The sequence below is a fragment of the Neofelis nebulosa genome, chromosome 7 (assembly GCF_028018385.1).
Source record: "Neofelis nebulosa isolate mNeoNeb1 chromosome 7, mNeoNeb1.pri, whole genome shotgun sequence".
NCBI classification, from domain to species: domain Eukaryota; kingdom Metazoa; phylum Chordata; class Mammalia; order Carnivora; family Felidae; genus Neofelis; species Neofelis nebulosa.
In genome coordinates, this window is record NC_080788.1 from 53474466 (window position 1) to 53499082 (window position 24617).

General features: G+C 47.8%; 1 protein-coding gene across 1 annotated transcript in view; it reads right to left on the reverse strand.

Annotated features, from left to right (window-relative positions):
• Nucleotides 1–1871: 1871 nt before the first annotated feature.
• The window catches only part of GLDN (gliomedin), a 58817-nt gene continuing 36071 nt past the window's right edge, over nucleotides 1872–24617 (reverse strand). Inside the window, exons 3-10 of the mRNA XM_058737738.1 lie at nucleotides 20320–20337; nucleotides 19843–19950; nucleotides 11083–11220; nucleotides 8946–9083; nucleotides 6110–6193; nucleotides 5887–6012; nucleotides 4724–4874; nucleotides 1872–2365 (exon numbers count right to left, since the gene is read on the reverse strand). Of these exons, the coding sequence (XP_058593721.1) occupies nucleotides 1888–2365; nucleotides 4724–4874; nucleotides 5887–6012; nucleotides 6110–6193; nucleotides 8946–9083; nucleotides 11083–11220; nucleotides 19843–19950; nucleotides 20320–20337 (1241 nt within the window). The 3' untranslated portion in view covers nucleotides 1872–1887. The remainder of the gene's footprint in view (nucleotides 2366–4723; nucleotides 4875–5886; nucleotides 6013–6109; nucleotides 6194–8945; nucleotides 9084–11082; nucleotides 11221–19842; nucleotides 19951–20319; nucleotides 20338–24617) is intronic.

A 24617-nucleotide genomic window follows, 5' to 3' on the forward strand; every position in this document is an offset into this window, starting at 1 on the left:
AGTATTCTCTACATGCATTGATCTTAAGTATGAAACTATTTTACTTTGTTACAAAACATGAATCTGAAGAGTATTTTTTTTAAAGCTATGCTGACAGGACACAACCAATCTAACAGAGAAATGGAGAAAAGCTTTCAAATATCCATTATTTTGAGAATACAACAACAAAGAAGTCCCCAGTAGCTGCCTAAGTGTTTTCAGGGGGTGGGGAGATTTAAATACCCAAATATGCATAGCCCATAAGTTTCAAAATGCTTCCATTAAATAAGTGATCAGGCCACACTCGGGGCCCCCAAGTATGAAAAACCCTGAGTGTGTGGCTCTCCTCCAACACACACATGAATTCAGTGAAGGCAAACAGATAAAAAAATCTTTACATAAGATTTCTCTGGGTCCCCTTCCTTCCTGGCTGTGGGACCCCAGTAACTTTCCAGATTCCTCTCTCCTCTCAGCAGCCTTGCCCATACGCCAGGCTGCAGGATGTCTGAAGAACTGAATCGGCAGAAAATACATACTTAAGGGCATTCAGGTGCAAGTTAAACTGGATTTTTCTCCTAGCTTCCAATGGGATCAGATGACATCCTTTGAAACTACATTAGGGAAAGAGCGGTTTACTAACCGCTTTGGGGGAGGGCCACTTAAGTTTATGCTGTTCTCACCCTTCCCCTCGACCAAACACTCAAACCGTATTATTACTCTTTCTTTGTCTGGAATAAAACAAAACATAACAAACAGCCTCTGGCGAATAAGCCCTGCCAACAATCAGCCTCACTTTATAGCCCAGAAGTTGGCAAACTTTTGGTGTAAAGGTCCAAAGGGTAAATGTTCTAGGCTTTGCAGGGCCCCTACTCAACTTTTTCGCAACAACTCAATTCTGCCACTGTAGAGCAAAAGTAGTCACAAACTCTGATACACAAGCAAAGGCGAGTGACCCTGTTCCAATACAACTTCACAAAAACTTGCAATGGTCTAGCTTTGGCCTAAGGGCCATGGTTTGCCCGTCTCTGTTCTAGATAATAATCACAAATGGTGCCTCTTCCAAAAACTGCAAAGGGCTTCCCATGGTTCTAGCCAGATTAATGCCTACTCACATAATATTTAGTAGTTGATAGCAGATGCGTAGCAGTGAAAGCAGCAGCCAGGGTGACGTGAGGATTCAGTGTTTGTGATCTACAGCAGGATCAGAGACTGGTAGGAACCTGGAAGTGCCTGTTTCTGTTTCATTAGCAAGCCTGAGCGTGTAGCTGTGCCTGGCTTTTTTAACTTTGGAGCGGCAATCGCGAGCCCAGGATGATGCTCATTCCAGTGCTGTGGTGGCTGGTGCGGACGCAGAGAATGGTAATAAATTATGGGTAATGTGGTCCCTCCACAGCCTTAAAGGGTCCATGCAGCTTCCCAAGGCACTGAATACAAGTCACTACTAAGGAATTCATTGCTCAAGTGTTTGGGCTTATCAACTTGGAGGTAAATTTGCTCAGCATGTGGCTAAAAACCAAAAAACCAAACCAAATATGTAACAGCTGTGAAGGCAGCAACAGCCGAGAAGCACAGAAATCCCTACAGGTGGAGGGAGTCTTGCCAGTCATCTTTGGCAGCCCTTTCATATTACCAGTCAGGAAAACAAGGCTCACAGAGAGAAGGGTAACTTGCCCAGATAGTCTGTGGAGAAATCACCAAATCATAGCCATCTTGACCTCCAGTCTGTTGCTATTTTCCTCTAAGGAATCTGAATTTAAAGGGGGTTCCCTGACCATATAAACACTCAACTCATGTCATGAGATTATGACAGCTAAGGACCTGGTTACCCTAAAGACAAGTTTTATGTTGGAATATTAATGGTACCAGAGAACATCTGAAACTTGTCAAGGGGGAACAGAATGCATCTCATCACTGGTTTATTGTAGCTGACAAAAACCGCACAGGATAAAGCATTAAATGACCATCTTCCCATGAATATAAATGCTGGTCTCTCATATTGTAGGATAACATGGCAAGAACAGACTGGGAAGTTCTTAAATTAAAGTTTGCATTGATCTGTTTCCCTCCTAACAAATCAAAGGCAAATGTTATCCTCAGATCTTTGGTGTCCGTGACATAAAGGATCCCTTGGGCAATGAAGGCGTTACCGGCCTTGGTCTTGGGGTATGTGGTATTAATGTGTTGCACCACAGAGAATGTTCTCTCATCCAACTGGGCGACAAGAATGCTTGAGCCATCCACACTTGAAGCATAGATAATCCAAAGACCCTTTTCATCCACAGCTAAATTGAAGTAAGTCTTGGAATTTGCAAAGAGGTATTTTCGATCAAAATACAGGGCATTTTCAAGTTTCAGAGTTTGGGATGTTTCTTTGCCAAATTCAAATCTGAAATGTGAAAAAGGTAGATATGAGTCAGCATTTTTGTGGACAATGGTAGGTTTTTTGTTTTTTGCTTTTTGTTTTTGTTTTGCCTCCTCTATTAAACTGGGGTGGGGCTTGGGATTCTGCATTTCTAAATTCTAGGTCTACTGGTTTACCCACAATGCTCTGCATACCAAGGATGTAAAGGATGCCGACTACATCTAAAGTGTCCACCTTCGTGCCATGTGCCCCAGGAAAATTCCTTACCCTCATGACTCCTCAGTTGTTTGCCAACCTCCTGAAATGCCCTAAGATTCTTAGATCTGCAAGGGGCCTTAAAAAATGATCTAGTCCAGTCTTTTCATTTTACACATGAGAAAGTGACTAGCCCAGGAATATGAGTAAGTAGCCAGAGTTAGAATTTAGGTTTTCTAACTGCAATTTTGGGGGTTCTTCCTCTACCCCATGCTGGAATTTTTACGACAAAAATGTCACAGTGGTCTAAATGAAGAAGAAAGTTGTCAGCTGAGAAGAAACGTAGCCAAGTCAAGGCCATGCAGTTTTCTTGTCAGGAAAGTGACTGGATAAATTCAGCTACAGCATGGAATCCCATGCCCTCAGCTCCTGGAGGCTGTCTGACCAGGCAGACTCCAAATCCAGACCATATCTAAAAGTTGATTATGATTCAAAAGTTACCTAACTCCAGGAATGAAAATTCACGAACATTAGGCTAAATGAGAAGAAAAACACAAGAGGGTGCCATTGAGCAGGAGAAGAAATAGGGGAAGCATGAATCTGCAGATATGCGGTGGAGCCTAAACTAACAGACTTGGAGTCCATCAAGAGACCCTGAGGTAAGTGTGAGAGACACCAGAGAAAATAAGGCCTTGAGAACAGCCTGCCTGCCCACCTCTGCTTCTTCCTCTGAATGTCTGGAGCTCAGAACTGCCAATCAGTCCATCAGTACCGTTGGTCTGGTACCTAGCAGCTGCATTTCTTGAGGAGGCCTGTCCCCTCACAGGAAAAACAGGGTCTTATTCCAGCCTGCCTGCCCCCCGGGCCCCGCCTGTGGCCTGGCATAGAGCAGGCCCAAGCAGTGTGTCAGACACACGTAGCTTCATTAGAAGATACTCTTGGAGAGGCCAATCCTCTTTCTGGGGCTCACTCATCCTGGAACTCCCTTACCACCCTCATCCCTATGTAAAAACAGTGCTGTGGCAGTAGGGAGCTGCAGAATTAAATGAGGAGAAATGTCATGGGAAGGAATGTGTCTGGGGAGTACTGGCTTCTTAACAGGAGGTGGGTTGGTTGTGTTTGCTGTTAACACAAGACTGTGCCCAATGAGGTAGCCAGGGAGATATGGAAATGATGGGGAGGCCTGGGAGAGGGAGATGAGAGGGGGAGGAGGAGATGCTTCCAGCCACAGCTGACATGTGTCCCACCCCCATCCTCACCCACACTCACTGCCAGCAAGGTTGTTGCGATTGGACCTCACCAAGTGGAGGAGGGCCATGAGGGCAAGGGAAGAGGGACCCAGCCCTCTCTCAGGTCCTTATCTCTTATTTTGGATGACTAGGACCATGGCTTTCATAATACTGGAATTATCTCAGATAAGGGTACAGCTGGAGGGCTGCAGACCACAGGAGGTGGTGTCTTGTCCGAGGCCATGGAGTGAGTAGGCAAAGTTGGAACCTGACTTGAGCTCCCTACTCTCTTCTTTTCCCAAGATGCCCTGCCTCGGCCCAAAACCTGATTTCTTCTTGAGCCACAAAGACAAAATTTTAGCAATTCTTTTGGGGAGCCAGGAAGATATGGCTGCCACCCCGAGCACAGCTTACCCAGGTGACCACTTTCCTTCCCCTTGGTAAGCAGAGAGGAAGACAGGTGGCCTGGCAAGGGCTCCATCAAGATGACAGATCAATCTGAACACAAAGTTCCCTGGCTTTGCACTGTCATCCTTAGTCTTCAATGATCTCAGCTGGGACATGAAATTCTTCACACCCAAAGTTTTTCAGAAACTTTGAGTGTGTATGAACCTTCCTGCCTAGGGAGAGCTAGGTTCTGGCTGCTTCTTTTCTCAAAGGATGACAAAGCTGCAGCCCTAATCACACCAGGTCTACTTCCCTCTGGCTCTGACCTTAGTCTTGGTGTCCCAAGCAGCAATGTTGCAGATCCCAGGTCAGGGCTGGGTCATGGGGCTCACTCACTGTTTCCTGTGGTTCATTCAGTCAGAAAACCCTGACTGACCTCTGTGTGCCAGGCTCTGGGGACAGGAAGATGATGGCACCATAGTCCCAGACCCTAAGTAGCTCTCAGATTACTAAAGCACCACACAGGTGCTGTCTGGGATGCGGAAAGACAGCTGTGACCCAAATGACTCACCTCACTATGGTGTTGGAGCCTCCTTTGTGGTAGTAGAGACAGTTGTTGTGAACGGCATGCCCGCAGCCATGGAAATAATATGGGAGATGCACGAGAGTGTAACTACCATTCAACAGGGAGGGTTGGTCTTTGAATTCCTTCACCCTGATGCCTGCAGGGGGAAAGCCAGGGAGAGGCAATCACAGCTTGGGAGTGAGTCAGGGGAGAGAGTTAGAAAGAGGGAACTTGAGAGTGAGGTGTCCTGCAAGGGTTCATGTCCAGGTTAGAGTCTCAGACTCCCAAACTCAAAGTCCAGTTCTCTTCTCTGGATTCCAGAACCATCCTTCAAAGGTAGGAGCCACAGAGTTTGGCTTTACTCCTCCTAGGAAAACTGTATCACTCCCTCCCAGCATACCCTAGATTGTTTATAAAATCTATCAGACCGATATAGGCCTGTACTGGGAACAGCAAACACTTGGCACTTGGGCAGTCACCTCCTGCCTCCTCCTGCCACTGCTAATTCACAGTGTTCCTCTTTCCTTCTGAGTCAGCGTCCTTCTTAGCTGGCAACCCACACAGTCACTACCCGCTGATCACTTGGCCCTGATGAAATGGAGCAGAGTGTCTCAGCTATCGCTCTGACCAGTGAATATGGTCAGACCCCTTCTGGAATGAGGCTACTGCTACCCTCACTGGCAATCCCTGACCACGTCCCTCTGGGGCAGTATAACTAGGGTCATGCTTAGATGCAGTGTGTCTGCAAGATGGCGCTTCACCTTCTCCCCTGGGCTCTCTGTCCAACAGATATCTGAGAAAGATGGCCAAAAGTACTCTCCTTAAAGAAAGATGGACAGTGCACAAGAATTTGTCTGATATTTCTTCCACATTATGGTTTGGGGCTTTTTAAGACTGGAGTCATAATGATATTTGCTTCCTTCTGGATAAGATAAGTTGGGAATACCCCGGTCATATCCTTGTGACCTGAACTGCAAGGCTTGTCACCAGTGTGCTCAATTGAGAAAAGTGTTCTGCCCACGCATTTGTGCTGTCTGAAATAAAGGGCAGTTCTGTGACACCAGTCAGCAGGGATTTCAGACACACAGAGATAGAAGAAGCCTGAAGGCAGGCAACAGATTAAAGGCACAACTACCACAATGATGTGGGTCATTGTCAAGTGAAGGTACCTGAGAAATGTTCAGTCACCCAGATCCGCTCATCACTCTTGTTAGCAGACTCTCTTATCCAAGTCCCAAATGTCTCTTTAACTTTCAGTACTTGTGTTGGATTTCCAATGGAAGCGATCATGGATTCTGTCAAAAGAAGAGAAAGGAAAGTCATTCACCTACCAATTATGAATTTAAGACACCCAATTTCTGAATTTCAAAACAAGATGCTTTGCCTCTGCACCTGCTTGTGGAGAATGGTGTTCCCCGCCTTTCTCATCAGCTTTTCCAACCAAGGTATCATCATTTGGTATGGCGCATGTCTCCCCTAAAACAACGACAATTGCAACGATCAGAGCCAGTGCAGGCAGCACAGTGAGACTCATGTAACTTTATTATTGGTGCTCTCCCCCACCTCATTCCAGACTCTAGTCCTATAAGCTTTCTTTATAATAGGTCTACCAAGTTTTTTGGTTGCTTGCTTTTAAGCAACAAGTCATATACTCCCAATTCCACACCCTCGCCCCTCACCTCCACCACTTGGTGAGTTCCTAATACGCGTTCTAGGAGCACAGTTGCTAAAGTAATACAATCTCAAGAGGCTGTCAGTAAAAGGGAAAAAGTGGTCTGTCCAAGCCCTCAGAATTCTGGGGGTGGGGGGTGGGGGGAGAAGAGACTTACTGATAATTTCCTGGCCCCTCTGGGCAGGTGGTAGGTATCACTATCATGGACTGCATTTTCCAGGAAGGATTTTCACTTTCAGGGAAGATGATGGGTCCTCATGAGAGGGTGGCCCCCTTTACCCTGTCTTTCTGGATGCCAGAGGGAGGCATCACAGAAGAAGGAGCCCAGAGATGTTTGAACTCCCCCCCACCACTTCCCACCTGTGTCTGCTTGAAGGTCTATGAGATGTAGGTCCTTGACAGGCGCCCAAGTTATAGTTGTTTTGAAGCTATACCTAAGCGAGAAGCCATCAGGCCTGGGTTGTAATTGTTACCTTTAACAGATGGGCTTAATTCAGACCTTGGTGAAGAGGTGTCTTGGGGCAGCAGAAGTAGGACAGAGAAGGAGGGGAGGAATATACCCGTGTGAAGACAGGGAGTGGGTCAGCTGGGGAGAAGGACCTGGTCTGGGGCAGGTTGAGGCAAATCAGGCTTTCCAGAGAAGTTCAGGTCCACTTGCCTAGACAAATTCTAAGAGGTTCAAGTCACCTGTAGTTGCTAGATAGAAAGGATTACCTCCATTGTCCCAAGACCAGCTCATGGAATAATCTGGAGAGATTTTTTTATTAGTAAAATAAAGGGCAGGACCCTCTGCAGTCTAAGCTTCTTTCTAGCAGGATGAGCCTATATTTGCCCCGAGTCCTCCTGTCCCCTGATGAAAGCAGTTTTGGGGAATGTGTTATGATTCCCCACTCCCCATGCAATTCTGCTGCCTCTGAGTTTCATCTGGACTTTCTACTAAGGAACTTGGGTTTCGTACAGGAAAGGGACAGAGAGACCCTCCTGTTCTTCATCTAAAGAAAAGGCTCTCATTAATTCATGTTGTACCAGCCTGCTTCTAAAGCTGTGGGGGCGGGAGGGAGCTTAAAGAAATGGAATTGGAGCAGGAGAGAAGGCCAAGTTCAGATGCAAGATGCCTGGCAACAGAGGACTCATTTCTAGGAGGCCGAGTGGAAGATTATGGCCTCTCCTTTAAAGCAGTTTTCACAACTCTGAGGCCCAGCCCCTGCTCAGTAGGCAGGCCAGGCAGAGGCAGGTGTTGCTCCAGCACCCATGCCCTGGCTGACATAGTCTTTGGCAAATTGGGACTCTGCAAAAGCTCAAGTCAGATTCCCCCTTCTTCCAGGCGAAGGTTCCTGTTCAGCTCATTCTCCAAGGGCAGCTGAACAAAGGGCTGAAACTAACAGAGGGGGTGGTGCTGAGCCCCGGGCTGAGGGGGGCAGCTCGGCCCTGAGGCTGTGATTTCTAACTAACTGCTGGGCAGAATCATAATCAGGCTGCACTGACTGGGGGGCGGGGTGGGGGTAACATCTTTGAAAGCACTGATTTGCCCACTTTGACAGCTGATGTGTGCCCCAAAAGCCTTCCTAAAAGACCAGGGCACTAAACAGAACTAAAGACCATGTAGGAAAGCAGCAGGGAAGCCCACAGCAAGTGTGAAAGAAACTCCAGTTGGTATCCTCCTCTCTGTTTGCCACTGACATGATGCCATCAAGTGGTGCCTTCTCGTGGCCTGACCAGGAGTCGGTCCCGGGTCACCACTCTGGGAAGAAGTTCTAGCATCACGTTAGAAGTATTTTCTATTTATATGGCCCTTGATTTCTAATTAGCTTTCAATCCTATGGCCACCTCTGTCACAGATTGGCCGAGAGACAAGTCCTCTTGGCCTGCCAGAGATCAGGCGTCCCTTGCCCTGGGTTGGCTTAGTCTCAATGTGTGGATTTCCATCTCTGAAAGGAAGATGCTCTAAGAGAAGGACTTTAGAGGCAGGCAGACATGGGTTTGAATCCAAGCTCTGTCACTTACTAATTGAGTGACCTTGGGTAAGCTACAATAGCTCCTTAGCATTTCAGTTTTGTATCTATAATTTGGTGGCAATACCGATTCCTGTATCATTTTGTGAACCAAGTACTTAGCACTGTGCCCTGCACGTGGTTAGCACACAAAGCTTTGCGGTGGTGAGGACAGAACTGTAGTACTGTGGGGAGTTAACCAATCTGAACCTCCCCCTCAACTCCCCAGCATCAGTCAAGCCCTTCACGTTCCCAGAGTAAATAGCTTAGCCTTTGAGACCCTTTCAGGGGAAAGGGATGGTGAATTTGGCAAAGAAGAGGAATAGACTGGTGACAGATGAGGGGAGAGTGATGAGGGAAGGGTGTGGGAGGCCAATTCTAAACCTGCTACCAGTTCTCCCCTGGGACAGACTGCCCAAGCCATTTGCATGTTGCAAGGGGGAATCTCTAGCTTTTGGCAGAATCTCCCTCTGTTTAAAAAATCTGGTTGCAAAGCCTGGGTAAAGCCTGAGAGTTTGGGATCATTAGCTGAAGGGGCAGGTTCTCTGGGGCAGGGGCTGGTAACCTGGGCACTGGCCATTGAACATGTTTGGCTGCCGTAGGCCTTTAGATCTTCTGCTTCCGGGGGGTCCTGGGGGACCTGGAGGGCCTGGGGGCCCAGGTGGGCCAGGCGGGCCAGGTGGGCCTTGGTCACCTTTGGCACCTGGAGAGAGAGAAAGGGGTGCAGGGAGAGAGATTGATTCAAGAGCCATAAACAGAGATGGGTTTCTCCCAGGGGAAAAGAGAATGAACAGCCCTGGGGAGGACTGATGAGCCCCCATTCCCAGGCATAACTGTATTCTAGCCCTGGCCGTCCAAAGTCGAGAAAGTACCCATGGCAGATGTTGAGTTCCAACTATGTGCCAGGAACTGCACTAAGAAGTTTACACATCTCCTCCTCCATTGTTCTTCCCAACCATTCTGTAAGACAGTATTAGTAGCCCCTCAGTGACCTCAGTCTCGGGGAAGTTCAGTGCTTTGCCCACGGTCACAACTGGGAACAGGCCTGCAACTTAACCTCAGGTATGTCTCACACCAAAGCTCATGCTCATGTCACTGGCCACGTTGAAGGATCTCAACCCTGACTGCTTATTAGAGTCACCTAGAGTCAGTCTAACACAATTCTACTGCTTGGACCCCATCCAGAACAGTTAGATCAAAATGGTGAGGAGATTGGTCATCTGTATTTTTTAAAACCTCCTAATATGCTGCCAGGTATGAGAAGCACTGCTCTGTGTGGTAGGAGAAATCAGGAGATCTTGTCCAGCCTGTGACCTTGGTCAGGCAGCTTAACCCTCTGAGCCTGTTTCTTTACTTCCAGACTGAGTCTCATCCTCCCTGTCCTGCCCTGTGATAACCCACTGAGGTCACTGGCGTGAGTGGGCAAGCCAGGGCCACAGAGGCTAGAGGCAGGTCCAAGCCCACTCAGAAAGGGGCAGATCTGTAGGCAGAGCAGACATGATCTGCCCTCATAGGCCTTGTCTGCTCTCTGACCAGGGAATACTCAGCTCTGCCTGATCTCTGGAATTGGGGTACACTCAGTGATGTTGCTTTGCTGAATGGTTTGTCATCACCCCTCACTTGTTCAGTAGTATAGCGGAGTGCGGTGTTCTGGATGTGTAGATTCCCATGTAAGTGAAGTATAACACGATCTCATATTTTCAAAGTTTATTCACGAATCTATGATCCTGTCAAAATACTTCTTAAATTATATATATTTTGCATAGCAACTTCCCTGTGTATGAAACAAAGCATTCTAAACATAACTTGAGCTTTCCTTGATGCTTTGGTCCTAGCATAGTGCCTGGCAAAGAGTAAGTGCTCAACAAATATTGAGTGGCTAGATGGGTGACTGATTCAGGGTCATTATTCTTGAACATCTATCATCTTAGCTTCTTGAGGACAGATGTCCTGTCTTACTCATTTTCATATTCATATTCTCAGCTACTACCAAAGTCTCTAATTCATAAATGGTGTTCTTTGATATTCAAAAAGGTTTATTGACTACATTAATAGGATAGTTATGTCTCTGAAGTGCTGTGCTTTTAAAATTCTTCTGCCCCTTCCTCCTCCATGCCCATCAGCTGTCACCTATCTTTCCACCATGTGATTGTCCTTCTGGTTTGTTGTGTCTCTACCTCCCCACCCCACCCCAGAGGCCATCCATCTGCTTTGAACGGGGGCTGGAAGCCAGAAAAAGAAGATCGGCAACCGTGTCTGCCCAATTCTACATCCAAAAGCTGAGGATTAAGGTCTGAAGATGATTCTACCTGGATTGTGAAGAAAATGCCTGAGTTTGCTGTCAGTTTGTCCTCTGAGGTATCTTAAATTGCTTGCTTACTTGTCTTATTCTACATTGTGCTAGGCTTAATAGATATTTGGAAAAAGGAAGCTCCTGTCATCCTAATTCAATCTAATCATGATGTTTAGACCTGAATTATCTAAACTGTTTATGCTGAGATCTCAGATTTGATCTCGCCAACCTTGGGGTAACATGCACAGTTTTTTCCTTCTTGGAAGCACAGTACTCTAAAACATGCTGCAAAGCAGATGGGCACGCAAAATAGAAAAGGAGAGAAAACCTGTGCTGCCTCTGTACTAAAAACCAGGCTGGTTTGTGGGCCTGATCACCCTGGGAGACAGCCCAAGTGCCAGCCACTTACCTGTGGGGAGCACATCATTGGACACATCCCCTTTGTCTCCTTTGTCCCCCTTTGGCCCCGGTGGGCCCTCATTTCCAGTCAAACCCAGCTCACCAGGGTCTCCCTTTTCCCCTGGAGTTCCTGTGGCTCCAGGTGGCCCTGAGGGGAAAAATAATTTATTAGCCTACAGCGCAAGAATCTCTGGTACACAACTTTGTGATATTGTACTTTGTACGTTTAAGATGAAGTGGCTTCAGTAGCCAAATGCAGAAGACTCTGTAACCATTTTAGGACAGCAGCATGATTATAGATTCATTGACAAATAGTATTTCCAGGTGGCTCTTCTGAATATTTTAAAGACATTTGCCTGAGCCAACAGGTTGAAGAGAGAGGAGTGGACCAGAAAGGGACAATCACAGCAAGGGCAGAAGGAAGGTAAGGCCTGATCAGAAGTTTGCCACGCAGGAAGAGTGGAGCACTCAGATGGGACTGTTCGGTGCTAGAGGGGTACGTGCATTGCTTGGTTTATTCCTCACCACATACTGGAGTGGTGAGCTAGTAACGTATCCTTACTGTCATTTCATAGAAGCTGGAACTCAGGCTTACAGTGGTTATCACTGATGCCACTAAGTGAGCAGGCAGAGATCTTCTGATTCCATCTCCGGTTCCTTTTCTGTGACATTTCAATGCAAAATGCTTTTAATCAAAATAGCAAAACAGATAGAGTTGCTCTAGCACAAGCATGAAGAGGGATGATGATAGTGTGAACACGATGCTGTGTGTGAAATGTCTGCCTCTGTTCCCGGGGAGTCCTGACTATGGGAATTGTAGACCTGTCACTCACAGCTCAAAATAGGTAAGAATCTATGCAATGGCCCATCTCAGCACGGACTATGGAGAGTACAGCATTCTGATCCCTGAGAGAAAGGAAGCGAACTCGGTGCATAATATGATTACTATGCACTGCTGGCAGGTAGTTTCCAGACAGCAGCACCATTATTTGCATTGATCCTCCCTCCAGATTTTAAAATCTGGACCCACTTCCTACCAACCCCATAGGATCCCAACAGAACTGTCTCAAGAGAATCAGAGGATTAGGGATTGGAAGGCACCTCAGAGGTGACTCGGAGTAACCTCCCATCCTACCCTAAAAGCCCCTCTGAACTATCTGATAGGCCCTTCTCAAGTCCTGTCAGCAATGGGGAAGTTATTACATCACATCATATCACAGATCGTACTGGAATACTCTGCATTGCCATCAAAGGCAGTATCCCCCCAAAACCTACAGCTGCAGTTCTTGGCACCTTTTCTTTATTCTGGGAAGTGATAAATGTTCAATGTGGTTTTTGCTCTTCTAGCTACGGACCGCCCCAAGGAAGACAGCAGTGTGCTCAAGAACCTTAAAGTACTGATCACTGTTAGACAACACAGTGAGCAGAGAAACGTCTGCTGGACTTCAACCAACCATAAAAACCACACCTGCACGAAAGCCATGAAATTCAGCTGTGGCAGAGGGAGTAGGAGGCGCCGGCTTGCCTGCCTCTGCCAGTGGTGATGTCGGGTGGGTGTCATGCACTGGGACGCCCAATTCCCAGTGAAGAGCTGGGAACACAGTGGAAGAGGATGTGAACAAGAGTAGGGGCAGCCCTTCCGTTGTGGGCACTTGCTCTGCTATGGATTCAGTCACACAGATGGCAAACCAAGCCCACTGGGGGGTGGGGAGGAGGGCATGGCTCATCATGCATCTCTCACAACAGCTCTGAAAACCCATGGTTCTGGGTCATCCCTGCCCACAGTCATTAGGACATCTTGCTGGAAAGTGGTTCACTCACTTAAGAAGAGCCCTTAATCAGTGACCTCTGCACACAAAGATGTCCTTTTGTCAGTACTTTAAATAGGCAATTTGGCACATTATCTGAAGGACACAAAAGACTAGAACGTTGCCATAGAGTCTGGCCAGCACATTGCACCAAGCGTAACTGATAACCTTATAAAGGTTTCACATGACCCCGATTCAGCAATGCTCAGGGAAATGGTATTTTCTAGTTATTTCAGGTTTTTTTTTTCAGGCATTTATTCTAGTCACAAAGAGCCTTACTGCATCAGCATCCAGTTTCCCTTCCTTTGCCTTTATTCCTTCCTTGTATGTCTTTTCTTTTCCTTCTCTAAAAGGCCACATATGAATCAGGAAAACGTTCATACTGGGGGTGCCTGGGTGGCTCAGTCGGTTGAGTGTCCGACTTCGGCTCAGGTCATGATCTCATGGTCTGTGTGTTCGAGCCCCGCGTTGGGCTCTGTGCTGAGGCTGAGAGCCGGTGCTCAGAGCCTGGAGCCTGCTTCAGATTCTGTGTCTCCCTCTCTCTCCGACCCTCCCCCGTTCATGCTCTGTCTCTCTCTGTCTCAAAAATAAATAAACATTAAAAAAAAATTAAAAAAAAAAAAAAAGAAAACGTTCATACCATAAGGCAGCTGTTGTAATGCTGCCCCCACAGGGGTGAGTACACAAAACCAAAGATCTTAAAGACCTCTGCTTAAGAATATATTTTGATTTGGGGCGCCTGGGTAGCTCAGTTGGTTGAGCGTCTGACTTCGGCTCAGGTCATGATCTCACGGTTGGTGAGTTCGGGCCCCACATCAGGCTCTGTGCTGACAGCTTGGAGCCTGGAGCCTGTTCAGATTCTGTTTCTTTCTCTCTCTCTGCCCCCCCCCCCCCCACACACACCCTGTCTCTCTCTGCCTCTCAAAAATAAAGAAAACTTATTTTAAAAAATTAAAAAAAGAATATATTTTGATTCTTAGCTGGGTGTGCATGATCATTTTTAACTTTTCCTTCTGAAAGGGTGAGGGATGCTTTGTCTCTACACAGCATTTCTCTTACAACCAATGCCTCTGACAAAGTTTCCTCTCGTCCCACCTTGGCCGTGCCCTGGCCATGCCACGTCAGAAGTACAGCACCACCTAACCGCATTCACCATCAGAGGCGCCGTGAGCGGCACTTTCCAGCCTGGCCAGCCTCAGCAGTGCACAGCAATGCTGTTCCACAGTGTAGCCTGGCTCCTGACATGGTGTGTCCCGTGATTTCTGGCGGGCTTGAGTCAGCACATTCTGCAGAGAAGAGAGGCCAGCTTCTTGCCTGACTCACATGCTGCAAGTGTCTCTCTGCTATTTTCCTTCTCCAGTGGTGCCCACGCAAAACAAACTGTCTTACCAGCTTTAGAGTTTGGGGTTGTGTGATGTCCCTGGGGTCAACGCCAGCATCTTCATGGCAGGGGGTGAGGGAGGACGGCTTATTTCTGGCAGAACCATCTGTCACTGACTGAGGTGGGGAGGCACAAGGGGGCCAGAGGGTGTCACAGGAAACCCAGTCCCAAGATTAAGTAGAGAGCATTTACTTCTGTTTTATGAGGATTCCATTTTTCGAGATGACAATGCAGTATTAACTCTTAATGAGAAAGTGAGAGGCAGATGGAAAAAAAGAAAATGCTTGGTTTTGAGGCAAGAGAATGTCAGACTTCATCAAAGATGTTAGTTGCAAAATTGACAACATTTATTTAGGTCTCTCTCTCCAAACCTCAGTCAGTGCTTTTCAAATGAATACTGGCATTTCAACTTAGATTTCCTTTTGGATTAAAATCAAGTTTTGGAAACAACAGCTAATACTAATATAGCACTTAGTATGTGTCAGGCCCTGTTCTAAGCACTACATATATATATCTCATTTAATCTTATAAATGACATTATGAAGTTGATACTGCTATTGTCCCCATTTTACAGATGAGGACACTGGCACAGAGTGATTAAGCAACTTGCCCAAGGACACACAGCTAGTAAGTAGAAGAGCCAGGGCCCAAACCTGGCCCATGCCATCAGCTCCATGCTATTCCATCGTTGTTCAGCCAAGGGCGGAATCTGAGGGTTATCTCTGCTACTTCAGTCTCCTGGAAACAGTGGTTCTAGATCCCTTTCCTCTGGTTTCATCAGGTTTTTCATCTTCTCAAGAGCCCACAGGGGCCCCCCGCTGCCTCCTGCAGACATGATCCTGCCTGGGTCCCCTCTAGCATCCAGGGGCAGTCTCACTAATAGTCTCTCTGGGCTCAGTCTTCCTGTTCTCCCCATGCAACGCCCTCCCCAGCTCTCCTCTAATTACTTCTGAGATATTGATCACACTTCTCTCTCTTGTTCCGTACACTTAGCCCTACTACACAACCCATCTTCTACACAGGGCCCTATTTGTCCATTGCGCAGGAAAGTTCAGCTTTCTCTTCTGGCAGTATTACCTGCTGTGCAGTAGAAAGCAGTCTTCAAATCCGAACAACGAGCTTTTGAGTATCTGCCGTGTGTAAGATACATCCTCTCTTTCAACTGGATGGGAAGCTATTATGAAGGAAGCTATGCTCTATTCTTCTCATTCATGCACACACGTATGCATGCACGCCTGTATACTTCATTCATCAATTCTTTATTGAGCCTCAACTGGGCCTGGCAGAGAGCTGTGCCAAATAATAGAATACATAAGACATGGTCTCTCCTTCAGAGACAAGCACGAAAGAACACTACTTAAAAACTGGAAACCATGTAGGACTTGTGGGAACCCACCCTCCTCAGTGTACAGGTGAGACCAAGGCAAGGCCCTATGGTACAGTGACCTGTCCAAGGCCTCAGAGCCAGTCGGGGACAGAGGCAGATGCTCCTGGGACTCATTCCACTGCACTCCTCTGCCTGAAAGCAGGGCAGGAAATAAGAGGCACAAAGCCAACTCTGTCTCCCTGCCAGGTTATTACGCACTGAACTGCATGTTCTTGCACGTGTCCTGCAGACTTCTTTGAAGGACTGGCCACCTCCTGGCCCTCACAGTAAGACTCGGCATTAGGCTCTGGCCCAAGGGGGTGAGCAGCCCTGTGTCCTTCAGTAATTAATGGCACAGCTCCCACTCTGTGGTACCTCTGGTGACGCTGCTCTCACAACTCGGGGCCAGCCCCTCCATCCTGGAAGTTCAGTGTGGTCCTGTTTAAGAGGCAGGGTCCAGGAGTCAGAGAGACCTGGTTTCAGGTGCTGCCTCCTCCGCTTCTTACCTTTTTGACATTGGACAAGTTATGCCTATTCGTTTCAACAATGACATTATTGCCCCACTTCTCCGGGTGTCCCAGGCCCTGGAGGTTAGGACTAAGCAGACAGACATGGCTTGACCGTCATGGACCTCACTTCTCCCTAGGGAATCAGATCATCGGTGCACTGACAAGCAAATGCAAGGAATTTTGGGGGAGGGATATGTGTTTTGAAAGAACAGGGAATGAGACCATGTTTGTGAGGCAGGGGCTAGACACAGAGGTCAGGGATGAACTGGAAGAAGGATGACACATGAGCTGACACCTGAACCAGAACGAGATGCAGGAACGGCAGGGAAAGGGTATTCCAGTCAGTGGGCACAGCAGTGCAAAGGTCCTGGGGCATGGGTGGGTTTGGCCTGTTGTAGAAACAGAAAATAAGGCTTTTTCATCCAGAAAAATTATGGCCAACCAAAATATTCACCTCCTTAGGGTTGTTTTGAAGACCACATTAAGGTAAGTGAAGAGAGTACTTGGTAGCATGCCTGACAGTAAATACTACCTATTTGCATGCTATTGTTCAGAGGACCACTGCTAGAGGGTGTGGTCCAGCCTGAGTTCTGTCTCTGTGGAACACAGGCTCTTTTTCCTGTTTTTAGAAATAGCACTTGTTGTTCCCTCTTTCTGGAATGTGCACCCACTCCTCCTCTCTCCCACCCCTGCCTGGCAAACCACTATTGATCCTGGAATCACACTCTCAGCTGGAATCACAATCCTTCCTTCTCCATAGTCATGACCCTGGCCCAGTGGGTCACATCCTGTATGAGACCCTGTGGTGCCTTCCTGGGAGCTGACTGGGAGACCCAGACTACTGACCTGAAGGCTCTGGAAGGGCCTGATCCCTGCCTCCAGTCTTACCTCACTGCACACGTCCCTTCCCTCAGCCACACCTGTTGGGCTGCGTGTTGTAGGTGTGCACCACCCTCTGTGTGCTTTCTTCCTTCAAGTCTGACCTCAGACTTTACTTCCCTGACCCTCCCTCTTTGTATTCTATCTCTTCACACTCTGTTCTTTCCTTCAGATGGGCATCTCACATTGTGACTGCAGATGTATTTGATTATTGACTGTTAATTTTTTGCCTTCCCACCAAAGATGGGAAGTTCCAGAATAGGGGCTGCATCTGTTGTGTTTCCCCTCTAGAACTGGGAACATGCTCAATAAATACTTGCTGACAGATGTCCCCACCCTCTCTTGCTATTCCTCTTGCTACTCAGTTCTGTCCTTGGCCTCCTTTGCTGGCTCCTCCCCTCCTGCTTGGTCTTCAGATGTTGTTCCTTCTCAGGGCTCAACCCAAGCCCTCCTCTCCTGTTAGCTCCCTCCAAAAGTGAGGGCACCTGTGCGTACATGCCCACTACTTCAGGTGACCCCCTTATGTATACCTCTAGCCCAGGGTCTCCTCTGACTATAGACCTGCCTGCATCTCCAAGGCCCCCTGACATCTCTGCCTGGGCATTTCAAGGCATCTCAGCACCTCCCATGCTGAGTTATGCTTGAACCTGAGTTGATACGGGCTCCCCTCCTCAGGAAAGAGCAGTCATCAGGGACAGAGATCTCGGAGTCAGTTTGGTGGTCTCCCTCCCCCTTTCTCCTTACATCCACCCACCACCAGGTACTGCTGATTTCACCGCAGGATATCACTCACCTGCACTGGTTTCCCCACACTCCGAGCTGCCGTCCCCTCTACCTACACACTGAGTAACTTCTGAACTGTCTGTCTCTACTTCTGTCCTTGTTCCTCTCATGTGCTCTCCATGCAGCAGCCACGGTGTTGTTTTAGAAAAGCAGGCCTGGTCTTGTCACTCTCTCCTCCTTGCAACCCCTCAGTGGCTTCTTGATGCCCTCAGAACAAAGTGCAGGCCCCCTGGCTAGCTGGTCTCTCCTCCTTGCAAGAGCACTGAGTGCCAGGTAGGAATGCCAACCCATCCCAGGCTAAAGATCAGCTTCAGGGCTCCGGCAGGGTGACTGGGCCCTTGCACTGGAGTTCGGTGGTCCAGGTCAGAATCTGAGTTGGCCCACAGCTGAGCGGTACTTCCAACAACCTCTCCATAGAACCAGGCTCATCAAATAATCCTTGTGTTTGTACATCTAGGCTGGTGCTAGTCTCCCCTTCCCCTGACCCTGGGCGAGAACAACTGCCTGGGCCCTTAATGACTCAAGTTCTCTGCTCAACCTTAGTGTTCTCATTTTAACACTGCTGACCCCCAGAGGCCTCTCTTGCTGCGAGACAGCTGCAGAGAGGATCTGCGTCTTTGTTTAGAGTCCACGGAATCTCTGGGAAACCAAGGATTTGCCCAATGTCCACTGATACACAGACTCTGGCACCTCTCAGTACTCCACTGGTGCCTCCTCCCTCCCCTCCCATAGCCTCCATCAGCATAGCTGCCAGGGCGATCCTCTCCCAGTGAATCCGGGAAGGTCTCTGCACTGCTGCAAATCCTCCCAGTGCAGTCTGAGTACGAACCACAGTCCTTGAGATGCCCAGGGTCAACCTGATTTGGCCGCTACCTCTCTGGCATCAACTCCACCGCATTCGCTTTGTATCCCTCTGTCCGGCCACCCTGGTCATCTTGCTGCTCCTCAGACCCTGTGGGCACACCGGACTCACACACTCTGCTGGAATCCTCTCCCCCCCAGACACCCCATGGCTCCCTCTCTCCCTTCCTCCAGGTGTTTGCTTAAAGGTCCCATCTAAGGAGGCCTTACCTGGCCTCTCCATCTACAGCCCCCCCCTCCTTCCCCACCACATACACACACTTGTCGGTCAATTTCCTTGCCACTGTGTTTTCTCTGTACCACTTAGCACCATGTAAGATGACACTGTCTACTTATTTATCTTGTTTATTATCAATCTTCCCAGACTAGAATGTAAGTTTCATGAAGGTAGGGATCTTGTCAGCTTTTTCATTTCTGGATTTCCAGCACCTAGAATACTACCTGCCATATAAATAGGTGTTATGTAAATGAATGAACTTGTTTTTTTTCATGGTTTCACTGGGTTGTGGGCTGCATATCAAGCATGCCTCTTCAAAGCCAGGGATCTGTAAACCTTTTTGAACATCACTCTTTTGCCACCTGCTCTGTACCCAATGGTGGTCTCCATGGGTGGTCTCCTCCCCCTCATAGTTGGCCCTCAGAATGCTCAGGGCTGAATCCTCAGGATTGGATTACATTTCTGGGGCCTTTCTGGGATAAACAAAATGTCTGCACACTGATAGCCATCGTTATTCAACACTGATGCTCATTTATAATTATGATTATTATCAACACGTAAGGATCAATTCTGTTCCGCAATTAAAGCTGTAATGGCTGGCCTTCTGCGGACTGAGCTGCCTTGGACCGTGTGGGCCATCAGCCATCACACAGCCCAGGGAGTATCCCTGGGCTGCCCCTGCCCCTGGCATCTGTCAGTCTGCATCAGAGCAGGCAGAAGAGCGGGAGTCAGTTCCCAGGGAGGCTGCTCTCCAGTTGGATATAAACCTTTGTTAGGGATGCACTAAAAAGAATGCTCTTGGCACCTCAGCTCATAGTTTCCAGGCGAGAATTAAACCAGCTCTGCATGCAAAGATGTAACAGTTTCCTCCCACTACATCCAGCGTGGATGGGCTTTGGCCCATCCAAAAAGCAATAATTGAGACAAGTAACAAGGAAAAATTAACTAGGAAAGTTGCCAAAATACCCATTTTTCCTCTTTTTCCAGTTGCTCCTTTTTCTCCTTTTGGGCCCTGGGGACCAGGCTGTCCATCTGATCCATTGTGTCCTGGTAACCCACCAACTCCCGGAGGTCCTGTGTCAAAACATGGGAAACAAGAACATTTAAAAAAAGTCTTCACTGGGGTTAACGTGGTTTCCTTGAGCCAGTGAAACTGGACAGGTGACGCCTCTTCCAGATCTTCTCCTGCCTCTTCCCTTCATTTTCCACTTGTGCTGCCCCCACCTGATGCAGTGACAGATGGGGAATGGTAATGGCAGGTTCTCAAGTGGGAGGAGACAGGAGAGCTGGTAATTTGGGTAGAAAGAAGGAGGGGGACACATTCACAGTCAAGGCCGACTCCAGATTCTACCCCCCTTCCCACCTCAGTCCCTTCTGAGGGATCCTGGGGAACTAGTCCCCCCACATCCTCCCCATGATGTAGGAAAATCCATGGGTTCTTACCTGGTGGGCCAGGTGGTCCTACAACAGAAAAAGAAATTTAGATGATAAAGCATGGGTGGAAGAAAGTGCAGTCAGCACCACAACCCCAAAATCAAAGAGCACCTTCCCTCTCTTAACAAGTACTAATCATCTACTGGCCCTAAGCAACCACTCCAAGCCTTTTATTTAGAACCTGGTATAGGGGTGCCTAGGTGGCTCCATCGGTTAAGCATCCAACTTGGTTTTGGCTCTGGTCATGATCTCATGGTTTCGTGAGTTCGAGCCCTGCACTGGGCTCTGTGCTGATGGTACGGAACCTGCTTGGGATTTCTCTCTCTCCCTCTCTCTGCCCCTCCCCAACTCACCCTGTCTCTGTTTCTCTCAAAACAAATAAACTTAGAACCCAGCATATTTGCCCAAAAGATCCTTAAAAGCAATTCAGCATTTGCCGATAAAAACCACTTCTGCTTAAGTTTCAATGGACCAAGAATAATTTCTGAGTGGGCCTCACCACAGATTCATAAATCAGTCATCTCGCAAGCAACCAACTTAATTAAATGAGGTTTGGTAGCAACACAGAAGGGCACTAGTGCAGCCTGGCACAGGTAAGTGTCAGCAAATGGTCATGTTGTCATTGCAGGGCTGAGATCTGGCTGTTACAAGAAAGCAGTTCCAAGAGCTCTCACCCAGCCAGCTTGTCTCCTCCAGGCCCCCCAAGGGTGATTGAGAGCAGAAGCTGGTTCTCAGGTATCTTTCTGTTACAGGAAATAGCCTGAGAACAACTGAGTGCCCAGATCAGGTAATAAACACCTTGTTTAACGTGTAATTACCCTAGGACCTAAGGGGCTCAGATGAACCATTTACACATAATCTAACCAAACAAATAGGAGAGTCTTATTGTCAATTATTTTATTTAATCACTCAGACAAGCTGGTGAGCTTATGCCATGAGCAGTTGAGGTCCTTTTTTTCTCTAGAACACATACAGTGAATACCCTTATTGAAGTGGAAAGGTCTTTCTATAAATCAAAGTCCGTGACTTTGCAGAAGACCACCATTTACTAAGCACTTACTGTGTGCGCTAAAATCAACCAAGAAGCAGAAACCTTGGTCCCTATGTCTGCTGTGTTTACAATCCAGCTGGGAAAGGCAGACACTTTGAAATCACAATGAAATATGAGTGAGGGAGTTTCAGAGAAGCAACCCCTCAAAGGAGTACTGAGCAGCCTGGACACGTGGTGATCTGAGGCCTCCAGAGACAGTGAGCCTTGAGCTGTGACACTGAAGAAACAATGGGCATGACATGGCCGTGGGGGTGAGGGCTGGGCATCCCATGTAGGGGGCCAGCAAGAGCAAAGGCACAGGGGTGGGAACTTGAATGATGCAGGGTGAGAGAAAGGAGGAAGATAGGCCAACCCGCCATGTGTAGAGATGAGGCTGAGTAAGTACTTGGTGGGGTGGATGTAGGGCAGCAGCATTTGAATGCCAAGCAGAAAGGTATAGGTGCTATCTGCAAGGCAATGGGGAGCTATGGTAGATCTTAAGTGGCGAATGATGCCGTGAAATCAGTGTGTTTTTGAGCTCCTCTCTGTAGATGGAAGTTGAGTACAACTAGGGAACAAGATGAGAGAGAAAGAGAGGTGGGGTGGGGAGAAAATACCCAGAGGACCTTTGTAGTTAAAATTAGGGGCAAGGTTGTGGACAAACGCAGTTGGTAACTGTAGAGCTGTATAGAAAACTAAAAATTCAAGAGGTTTTTCAGAATAATGAGCAGGGCTCCATGTCTGATTAGGTAGGAAGCAAATGAGAAGGACTCTCAGATGACTGGAAGCCTAGGATATTGATGGAAAGAGGATATTTGATAGACACAAGGGCTCTTGGAAGGGTAAGTGTTGAATGCATGCTTTCAATACACACTGTCCTACTTGGGGCAAAAATGATTTGCTGAAAATGGCACCATATTTTCTAGGGTCAGTGTAGCCTGTGGCTACATGACTTTACCACCAGCTGGCACATCATGTATACACACATAAGGGGGGGGGGGTGATGTGAACAGTTGACAGATGTCAGAAGAAACCAGTCATCATTCCTGACTATAGATGGAGCCAAATTCAGAGGTGCAGATTGGTAGAAAAAAGGTAAACAATCAATAATTGACTGTATATTGTAGGTTTCAAGAGTTCTCAGGACAGTCCAATAACCATTTCTATGTAGCAGTAGTAGTGGAGAGAGGTCCTGCCTAGAGCTGTATGTTTAGGACACTTCTGTCATGACTAAGAGTGTCAGTGTGGTGAAATGTTTAGATTAGGGTTTCCTGATATTGACCTGAAGTTCCTTGACACCTATGGCTACAGTTCTTAGTCATTTGAGTCCATAGAATCGCCTAAAATGCGTGTTACAATGCAGATACCCAGACCCCAGCTGGAGATTCTATTTCAGTTTGGATTTAGAGTGAGGCCCAGGAGCACACAGTTTTCCCAAGCACTACATGCAGGTGATCGGGAAGCAGATGGTCCGGGGTACTCCAGACCTGAGGGGAAACTTTTCTGGGAAAACAATCAGTCACTATCAATGAACCCTTAAAGGGGTCCCTGACCTCAGAAAGGTTGAGAGTTATTAGTATGGAGGCAAGATTAAAATGTCCAAGCCACATTTGGGGATGGAAAGAGAGGGGAAAGCACACCACATCTGGAGGAAGGCAGGTGAGAGACGAGGTATCAGGAAAGAGAGTGAAACTGAAGATGTGGAGGGAATCCAGGAAGTCCTGAGCCCTGAAACTAATGGAGAAGAGAATTTCAGAAGAGAGAGGATGACAAATACTTCCAAAGAGCTCAGAAGCATAGCTATAGCGATGGTAAGCCTCTATCCCAATCCCTTCTCAGGATGTCAACAGAGCTGCCCAAGGGCCCCTGGTACCTGGAGGAAGCTCTAAATATGTGTTATTATAATGATGTCAAACATCAAATATGTGCCAACTGGGCCTTTAGAAAACTATTTTGCAGGACGTTTTCTCACCTCTTGACTCTTCTCTTCTTGAGTAACAGAACCCGTGGAAATACACGTGGACAGCCAAGTTCATGTTAGCACAGTATGCAGGGCTGGTCCCATGAGATAATGGAGCATGTCTGGGGACTTGGAGCCTTGGTTCATATGTGGTCCTGTCTCCCACCATCTTCCTGTTGCCCACTGCCTCTGGCCTCCCTAGGACTATATTTCTCTGTTGCCTTCTCCTGTTTTTCTGTTTCTATTCTTGCTTCTGATGTGTCTGCCCCGCTCCCCCCCCCGCCCCAGTCAGTGATGGCTGCCACCTTCCACACTGGTGGGGGCCCAAGGGTGAGTGTGAAGGCTAGGGTTGGACATGTGCCCTGCATACCTTGGTCACAGAGCGGGGTCTCCTGTGCTTCTGAGGGCCTATTCTTGTGCTGTGAGCCTCCCACCCTGAAGAGTATAACACTAAATAGCAAATAAAAAGCCCCCCATAGCAGGTGGAGAGGGAAACCATAGAAAAAAGAAGGAAGCCCTTTTCCTGCTTTTTTGAACAAGGGGGCCTGCATTTTCACTTTGCACTGGGCCCTGCCAATGATACAGCGGGCTCTGACTGCCCCAACCGACATTCCTAGCCAGAATCGATCAGAAGTGGGTGGATGCTATAGCTGAGCCACTTAGAGTTTTTGCCTCCTGGACATCTGAGATTGACCCATGATGCCCCTAGTTATGTAAATGAGAGGTCTGTGGATGGCCAAGCAAAGTAAAACAATGCCTGTCTGCAGAGAGATAATCTGAGAAATGAGGTGGTGACTGATGTTGACATGACAGAACCACAAGATGGCAGCACTGGGATTCTGGAGTCACCAGAACCAACTTGGAGCACCCTGGACTTTGCGGCAGAAAAAAGCCTCTTTAGCTGTGTTATGCCACTGAGATTTTATGATTTAATTGTTACCAGAGCGTGGCTTAGCCTATCTTGATAAATACATCTCTCTATCTTTACACTGGCAACCCCTTGCCTTTTTTCTTTTCTCAAATAAGCTCTGGTGGGTTTCTGGTACTAGCGAACAGAAGAATCTCAGACAGGAAATACAGATACAACAGTTATGAGGAATGAGTAATAAAGAAGCACTTCCTATCTTTAAGGGTGGACACTGGCCTGCTGTGGTTCACACTACAGGCCTCTGGAAGGCCTGCCCATGGGGCTCCTCTCACCATGGCCATTCCAAATCACAGGGAAAGGTTTTACTAGCTTCCCCCTTCACACTGAGATGGTTGCCAGACCCAAGGCACCTGCTTAGCACAGCAATGACCACAGGGGACGTAGCTACA